Source organism: Papilio xuthus, unplaced genomic scaffold, assembly GCF_000836235.2.
Source record: "Papilio xuthus unplaced genomic scaffold, Pxut_1.1 DF828142.1, whole genome shotgun sequence".
Lineage (NCBI taxonomy): Eukaryota > Metazoa > Arthropoda > Insecta > Lepidoptera > Papilionidae > Papilio > Papilio xuthus.
The window spans coordinates 5813395-5822669 of NW_013530507.1; the positions used below are offsets into that span (position 1 = coordinate 5813395).

The 9275-nt window shown below is 38.0% G+C and overlaps 1 protein-coding gene and 1 long non-coding RNA gene across 4 annotated transcripts in view; one reads left to right on the plus strand and one right to left on the minus strand.

The window, feature by feature from the left end:
* LOC106114039 (uncharacterized) overlaps positions 1–2828 on the plus strand; it is an 8435-nt gene extending 5607 nt beyond the window's left edge. For both annotated transcript variants that reach the window (XR_001227688.1, XR_001227689.1), the window contains exons 2-3: positions 1608–1759; positions 2748–2828. This is a non-coding gene — a long non-coding RNA (uncharacterized LOC106114039). The remainder of the gene's footprint in view (positions 1–1607; positions 1760–2747) is intronic.
* Positions 868–9275, minus strand: part of Fem-1 (protein fem-1 homolog B) — a 14261-nt gene continuing 5853 nt past the window's right edge. The window contains exons 4-14 of one of the 2 annotated variants that reach the window (XM_013307094.1): positions 8123–8270; positions 7173–7327; positions 6697–6822; positions 6067–6264; positions 5411–5494; positions 4984–5079; positions 3394–3504; positions 2742–2875; positions 2215–2333; positions 1599–1721; positions 868–1421 (exon numbers count right to left, since the gene is read on the minus strand). In XM_013307094.1, coding sequence (XP_013162548.1) covers positions 1264–1421; positions 1599–1721; positions 2215–2333; positions 2742–2875; positions 3394–3504; positions 4984–5079; positions 5411–5494; positions 6067–6264; positions 6697–6822; positions 7173–7327; positions 8123–8270 — 1452 coding nt within the window. In that variant the 3' untranslated portion in view covers positions 868–1263. The remainder of the gene's footprint in view (positions 1422–1598; positions 1722–2214; positions 2334–2741; positions 2876–3393; positions 3505–4983; positions 5080–5410; positions 5495–6066; positions 6265–6696; positions 6823–7172; positions 7328–8122; positions 8271–9275) is intronic. The other variant, XM_013307095.1, reaches the window with a different exon arrangement.

Sequence of the window (9275 nt, forward strand, 5' to 3'; positions counted from 1 at the left end):
CCCCCCCCCCCCCCGATACCAAAAAAACTACGTAGCCATAAAGAATTATTTCCTAACTTCTTTAATTCTTCCTATAAGAGATAGGAACCATCCATTTTTTATATATTAACCAAATAGTACAAATTATTTTAGATCACAATACAACGCAATAAAATACATTTTACAATAAACGCCTTCATTTTTAATATCTACATGGCAAACGAGCGAACTACCTGAATTCGCTGAAATAGCGAATCTTACCGTTGCCCATAGACACGCAATTGCATATGCATTGCCTACCTTTAATCTAGGAAGAGGGGATGCACAGAAAGAGAATATTTTCCCTTCCCATGCATCTACTCATCCGGTTAATCTAAATTTCTAAAAATCTTATCCTAATTTTAATATCTAGACATATCACAAACAGTCATTGCTATGCATATTCATATCATTTGAGCGATTTCCCTCATATGTCATACTATGCCATATCTGAACACATATCACCCTGTGTTCATGCTCTTAGCCAACAATTTACATATATGGTAAATGCCTTCATTATTAATTTCGAGAAAAATATTAACTGAAGATACAAAATTTAAAAATATTAAAGTCAGTAGAAAAAACAGTTCTAACTTTGTAAATCTAAAATTTTAAAAGAAATTTCTTGTTAAAACAACGATTTAATTTAACAAAATAAAACATTTATGAAAAACATCTAACGAATACAAAATGGACGCTACATCAAAATGGCGGACATATCCTCTTGTATGGCTTAAAATTAATAAAATATAAAATTTCCCTACATTAGTAGAGCCTATTTACGTTCAAATAATATTTAAATACATTCTTTTGTAAGATATTTGTGCAAATAATTCATTAAAGTAAATTAAAAAAAATCACAATTCAATGCAACGTCAATAATTAATTTGGTCATAAAATCAATATATCTGAGTAAGATTTGACCTTGGAGGAGGAAAAGAGAGAGGAAGATAGCGGATCTGTGTGTGGGAGTGAGAGAGGAATAGGATATACGGAAATCGGCAAGAGGAGTGTAAGAGGAAGCGTTCTTAAATCCATAATAAGTCTTTTACATGATATTCAACTTAGAATAATAATGAGGTCATATCGCATTTGCCATCAGCAAAATGACATCGTAATTGCCTTCTCGAATTCCTCATTTGAGGTCTAAAGTACCTCATGGTATGATCCTGAGGTAAAACGCACTTCATGGTATGATCGTATGAGGTGTAAGCACCTCATGACGTGTGCGTGTGAGGCGGGGGGCTACTTCATTGGTGTGACACCATGCATGGTGAGGAAGTCGTGAAGGTCGCGCGGGACTTGCGAGGGTCTGTACTGACGCCGATGCTGCGCCAGCGCCGCCGCCGCCAGGCACGACAGCCTCGGCCTTAGAGCTGACCGCACTAGACTCTCAGCTGGACCTTGAAAAGAAAAAAAAAGTTCATTAAAATAAGTCACGAGATTCATTAACCCCGGGTTTCTGATACCGAAATCTCCATTTAAAACATGCTATCTCTGTTTTGTTAAAGATAATGATAGCGATCTTTTATACAGTTTTTGGTCTCGGAAACCAACTGTTATTCATTTTGTATTGTTACCTTCCATAGCGGCGAGGAGGGGAGTTAGTCCGTCAGCATCTACGGCGTCCACGTGAGCGCCTTTAGCCAGAAGTTCGCGCACCACCGCACAGTGCGCCTCGCCCCACTGCTGCTGCTCCTCCGCTACAAACACAAACTCTACTCAGATCTATGGAGCTTTGGTATTTACTATCCTTAATACATCATCAGCTCACTATACGTCCCCACCGAGGGGCTTGAAAGCTACCGTAAGTTAAGGGTGATTAGGACATAGTCAACCACGCTGGCCAAGTGCGGGTTGACTTCACACATATCTTTGAATTTCCTCTCAGATATGCGCAAATAAATAAATTAATGTACAAATGTAAATCGAAAAACAAAATAGTATATGGCAGGATTCGAACCCAGGACCTGTATCTGTACCGGTTACAAACCAAGTGCTTAAACCTCTAAGCCATATACGGGAACTCTAATCCATCCTTAATACAAGGAACAATAAGTAACCAAGTCCAAAGGAACCTTTGATTATCGATGGGCTGTTTCCACAATTTCTCACCTTATATTAGGAAGAGTCAATAATTGTAAAATTGTACTTCAAATATAAGTAAAAGAGATATTTTTCATGTGAGTTTCTTACCAGGCATTACCGGTACTGATATAAGAGCTATATGTAGAGCTGTGCGTCGCGCCTCATCCGCCGCGTCCACCTCCGCGCCGCACTCCAGTAGCAACCGCGTTGTACGCGCGCATGGGAACCTACAAAATCAATATACATCCCTCCATACATTGAAAGTTAACAGTAGTAGATGCCAGCAATAACATCTCTTCACGAATATACTCTCCCGATGATATGCCACGACAAGAAGACAGGTGTCAAGTGAAATAATTCCGCTTAAAGTCTAATGAGTGCGACGCTGGAACCTTAATTCTGATGTTCTATCCCTTCCCACTTTTTTCTTATAAGAAAGGGGTAGATTTAACGGAGTTGAGGACTCATAAGAAGGGGAAACATCCTCTTTCTGGGCGTCCCCTTCTCGATCTTACAATTGCGGATGTCAATGGGCTGCGGTCGCTTCGTTATTTCAGAATTTTAGCTCGTGTCTCACTGTTATAGTGAAAGTGGTGTGTGATGGTGTGATGATGTGATGTTGTGTATGTACTGACTGACAGACGTCGCTGGTGTGGAAGTCGTCGACCGGTGTGCGGCGGTCAGCGGCGAGATGCAGCAGCGTGTGCCCGCACTGCAGCCGCACTCGCCGCAGACTGAAGATCGCACGACGCACCGCGCTGCGGCACTCCTGCGCGATACATTCATATCTCACTTACACAACACATACTTATATATTTCTTTTTCTTAAAAATTGTACAATATTCAAACTTGATATGCGAAAAAAAAACATGCAAACTCTAAAAATGGGGAGAAATAGAAAGCTGTAATTGACGACAGCGACAAATCCGCTGTCATCTGTTTTTATACGTCTTTCCTATTAATATAATAAAATATATAATAATATAATCATTTTAAATTTATTCCTTTTCGACTGCGAAGGAATTAAAATATAATACTTAAGCCGAAATACATACACGGTTTGAAAAATGTCATTAAAAAAAAGACGGAACAATCTCAAAAAAAATATTTTTAAAGCTGAAGACTTCAAACATTCATCCATCCATCCGAATATTTGTATTTATAATATTAGTAAGATTACCAATATTGTCTTGTTTAAGCTGAGGATATCTCCAAAAAAACATCCATCCATCCATCCAAACATTCGTATAATCAACATTAAGATTAGCAATATAAACAGAACCAGACCTCATCATGTTCAGGGTCCTCCAGCAGACGTGCAGCGACGGCGACGAGGTAGAGCGCGGTGCGCACGTTGCTCTCATACTCCTCCTGCAGCGAGTACGCGAGAGCCAAGCTCTGATATTCAACACTAGCAAGCACTCTACATCGCCGCGTTTACATCACACACAACAATGCTATACCAACTTTAACTGATAACACTAACCGTTGATTTCTAATACCAAAATCTCTGTATGAAACTTTGGAAGAAAATCCGGCACTGTGCCGGTGTACTGGCTCAACACTAGCCTTACTAAAGTGTCGACGTTTATGTCCCCTCACTTATCATTCTGACATTTGACTTTGTAATGAAAGCACGTCATTCGCGCCAAAGTATTCTTATTAATAATATTTAAAAATAAATAACAGACATGTCATTATCTTTGCCAAAACAGAGATCTTGGTCTCAGAAACCTATGGTAAAATCAGTAGCTTAGAGGTTACTTGACTTGTAATCTTCTGGGTTCGATTCCCGCTATGTAAATTTATCCTGTTTATACAGTGAAGGAATACATCATGTTGTAATTTTGCTAACCGTAGGATTCTGAGACCAAATGAGATATATTTTATATTGAGAATTTTGGTCTCAGAAACACATGGTAAGAAATTCAAAGATATGTGTAAAGTCATCACATAACACAGCTTATTTGGTGATTGTGAAACCAATTTATTTAACAATTAAGTTCTAAGTAATATTCAGAACTTGAGACATTCTCGTAATCATCAGCTATACGTCCCCACTGAGGGGCTCGGAGCCTACCCTAAGTTGGGGCTACTAGGCTATAGTCAACACTGTTCCAGTGCGGGTTTACTTCACACATATCTTGAAATTTCTTCAAATATGTGCAGCATCACAATGTTTTCCTTCACTGTAAGAACATAGGATAAATGTACATATGTAAATCGAAAATCATAAAACACATTGGTACATGGGATTTGAACCCTGGACCTGATTCCAAATGCTTAACCCCTGAGCCATTGACGTTCTTATAGTAATATAGATTGTTGTATGTCAAATGTAAACGCGACATAAGTACAGATGATTTGTTAGTGTATGTACGCACTTTAGTGGTGATTGCTTTTGCTATTCAAAAACATAAGGCGCCCAATACTATTTTTTTACGTACAAATATTGAAATTTTAATAGCTATAACTCCAATTTAACTTAAAACGAAACTAACGGCTCATTTTAAATATCTAGAAATAACACATCTAGTAAAGATTTAATCCAGAAAAGGCACTGTATTAAAATACATTTGAATTCATCAAGTCAGAAACTTTAAAAATAATAGCAATTATTATTTTTTTAATTATTCTTTCTAATTTATTATAATTTAAAGAATTAAAACACTTCTATTAAAAATATATATAAAAAACTAAAAAGCGCCATCTACACATTAAAAACTTAACTAAAACGTGTACTAAAACGCTTTAAATTTGAAATGTCATCTACAACTAGTGATGTATTCTATCGATATGAATCGATAAGGGACATCACTAAAACTAATAAATGGGTATAAATGAGGAAATATATAACATAATGGAATATCAACATACTATCAAGGCCTCGGGGTCGTAGTTGATCTGCGGCTTCTTGATCCTCATCTGACCTCGCTTTAGTTCTTCCGCGCACGCTTCTAATACAAAACACACCTAAAACATTAAAAAAAATATAAAACTACAGGAATATTAGTTTATTTAATAGCTGTATCCCGCGACTTTGTCCGCGAAAAATAAAAAAAAAATTAATAGGTAGGTTATATTCTTCCGTATACATTAATTTATTTACTAGATGTCGCCTGCGACTTCGTCCGCTTGGCATTAAAAGAAAAACATAATTAGTAGCCTATGCACTTCCGGACTGTTCTATATGCATGCCAAATTTCATCTTAAACCATTCAGCCGTTCTAACAAACATCCATCCATCCAAACATTGACATTTATAATATTAGTAAGATAAATTAACAGTTAGAGATAATATTACCTGATTTAATGGCAATTCAATTCCGATGTGAATCATTTGCGAGAAGACTTGCGCGAACCTCAACAGATCCTTCACTATAGATACCTATAAACAAAATTAACAAATTATCATCACTACTATCATATTCAAAATCAATCAATTGACACTTAAAATGCCCTTTAGTGTGGATTTAAGTCTATACTAAGAAACTCTGATAGTGAATCTGTAGTCGAGTAAATTTTTTTAATCTATGATCTATTATTTTAAAGTAACTTTGTCTATGATATAATCAGTCTATACATTTTTATTCTAAAAGGAGGTCACTAATTTTTTTTCGCAGATCCCTTACATTTTTTCTTAAAAAAAATACTGCTAGTAAATTTCTCATGAACCTATAACTTTATTTCCTGACGTCGAATGCTCCGCGTTTTTCTGTGTACTCTAAAGGGGCGTTTTCACAAACTGCTTGTCGGAGCTCCGAACTCCTTTTTGAGATGTCCAATGAAATAAGTACTGTATTATAATTTAAAAGTCAAAACATTAATAGAAAATTGCTAGAAAAAGCTACTCTGAATTAAACTAAATGAAGGACGCTAGAAAATAATTTCAAATTGAAGGCTTTCGCTTGTGAAAAAAGTATGAGAACGTATTTTTGAAGGGATCGTGAAGTGCGTGACCTTGTTGTGATGCCGCAGCTGCAGGGCGTGCCTCCAGAGCGCCAGGCAGCGGTCGAAGCGCGCCTCGTCAGCGAACACTGCTCCGCGGAAGACGACAGGATGCGGCAGGTCGGGGCAGCCGCGCCCCAGCACGCGCTCCCGCACCGCCAGGCCCTCCATGTGCAGCGCGTGCGCGTTGCCGTGCAGACCTTCCACGTCCTTACACACACACACACACACACACAAACACATACTTTTACTATCAAATACCCTCATTGTTTTTTTTTTAATTTCGCCCACGAATTAAAAAAATAATTAGTAGCCTCTTCCAGACAATGTTATACATCTGTGTCAAATTTAAGCGTAATCAATGCATCTTTACAGTCACCTAACATACATCTATCCAAACATGTTCATTTATATTAGTAAGAAAATGATAAAAAGTTGAGTCATTGACTAACTGCCTCTCAGAATCGTTAAATGGTTTAATCAACCTTTTAGTGACTACTTAACAACGAGTGCGACCATTAATTTTAGTAGATTTTGTGCATTGAAATTTTAAAATATCTTTAAATATAATTACGTTAAATATTATAAATGTATGTTCTAAACTTTACTAAAGTTTTAAAAGTTAATTATAGTGCCCAATACCTCTATAGTGGTGCTCTCCCTCCAGTTGTCGTAAGCGGGTATCGGGTCCGCGGGCTTCTTCAGCAGCAGCCCGTACCGAGTGTCGTACCGCATCACCATCGCGCGGTGCAGGTACTGGTACGCCATCTACACACAATATCACAAAACGAAAATAAACATAAAAAACCTTCATAAACTATCAAGATCTTAACTTTAACTAAACTTAATTTCTAAAACAATATAAAACATATCTATTTCGTATTTTAACAAACTTACCGTAGATTTCCAAAACCAAAATCCTAGTTTAAATCATATTGTTTTATCAAAAATGAAAGACAGGGATGACATATTTTACAGATTTGGTATGCGAGTTGCAATTTCAAATTCAAAATATTGTCAAAAATCTCATTAAATTGTCAAAAAATGCCATGGACCAAGTAAAAAGTGTCAATAGCCCATCGTTCCAAGGAAGACAGGAAATGTTATTATTTACGTACCCTTAAACAATAGTACTCCTTATCGTTAGCAAATGATGCACCCAACAGTTCGTAAGCCTCAATAGCCTGTACCCTCGTCACCTCCGGCCGCGTCGCCAGCAGCTCCACCACTGAGGCACGCGCTCGCTCAGCAGCGCACTGCAGCGGGGTCATGCCTAACACAATTATATCTATCTCACTATATACCTCCACACTATGTATATACATTTCAGAGATACTTTTTAACAAACATCCATCCATACATCCAAAACATTCGCATTTGATCGTATAATCATCATCAGCTCACTATACGTCCTCACCGAGGGTCTCGGAGCCTACCCTAAGTTAAGGATGATTAGGCCATAGTCAACCACGCTGGCCAAGTGCGGGTTGACTTCACACATATCTTTGAATTCCTTCTCAGATATGTGCAGGTTGCATCGCGATGTTTTCCTTCACCGTAAGAACCTCGGATAAATGTACATATGTAAATCGAAAATCGAAAAACACATTGGTACATGGCGGGATTCGAACCCAGGATCTGCAGGTTGCAAGTCAAGTGCTTGACTCTTGAGCCACCGACGCTCTACAATATTTGTAGGACAAACATATATTAGGTACTTGTATAAAAACATGTTGTTTCTACATTACCAGGACGTATGTTAGAGATATGTTTTTATACAAGTATTACGACTGTGAAAACCTGCGGATATAATATTGCGGTGCTCGTAAATACATTGGCGAGGTGATACAACATAAATTAAAAAAAAAAAAACGTTTATCAAGATATAAATTGAAAAATCATCATATTATGTCTTTCTGTATGTTTGTTAAGAAAACATTCCTACCTAACATAACCTATATTTACATATTAAAAGATGACCATAGACGCTGAAACCGGACTTTAAGAGGATACAAAACACTTAAAAATTTATAGTAAACTTAATTCTTTAACATATCATCAAACTTACCATTCTCATTAGTGAGGATCTTAGCATTATGATCTATAAGTGCACAGACAACCGCCGCGTGTCCGCATTCAGACGCAAAGTGGAGCGCAGTCGCACCACACAGCGCGCGCTCGTCCACTTTAGCACCGGAGTCCAACAAGAACTGAACCTAAAAGACATGTAACATCATCAGCTTAAAATACGTGCCCAATAATGGGCTAACCTACCCAAAGTTAGGAGGGACTAGGCTATAGTAAACGCTGACTCAGAAGTCAATAGTGGTAGAACCCGCTTTAACATCTTCGCACGAAATGGCCAGGTTCGCCCGGTGAAATACCACGACCACACAGAAAACAGGCGTGAAGTGGAAGCAATTCCGCGTTTCGTCTGATCAGTGTGCGTCCCGGAGGCCTCATTTAGTCCTCTTTCCCTTCCCACCCTTTTCTTATAAGGAAAGGATGGGAAGTGAAAGTGAACTTTCCGGATGAGAGGATGCATGGTGAGGGAAAATATTTTCTTTCTGTGCGTCCTCTCGTCCGTCGATTAAAGGTAGGCAACGCATATGCGATTGCGTATGTCTATGGGCAACGGTCACTTCGCTATTTCAGCGATTTCAGGTGACCGCTCGCTCGTTTGCCACCTTGTGATATAAAAAAATAAATATAGATTATCTATGTGAAATTATATTATCGTCGGTGGCTCTCTAACGCTTGACTTGCAATCTGCAGGTCCTGGGTTCAAATCCCGCCAAGTACCAATGTGTTTTTCCATTTCCGATTTACATACGAGTATGTACATTTATCCGACGTTCTTATGGTGAAGGAAAACATCGTGATGCAACCTGCACATATCTGAGAAGTAATTCAAAGATATGTGTGAAGTCAACCCGCACTTGTCCAGCGTGGTTGACTATGGCCTAGTCACCCCTAACTTAGGGTAGGCTCCGAGCGCCTCGGTGGGGACGTATAGTGAGCTGATAACGATGATGTGAAAACTTGTTATTAATAACAACATGATTTAATTATTACATCGCAATGTTATAATGACTGCTACATATCTATCAATGTTAGAAAATTCTCACGATAAACAAAATATAAGATAAATCCATGCGCCGGATATTATATATATGTATAAAAGAAAGTCGTGTTAGTTACACTATTTATAACTCAAGAAC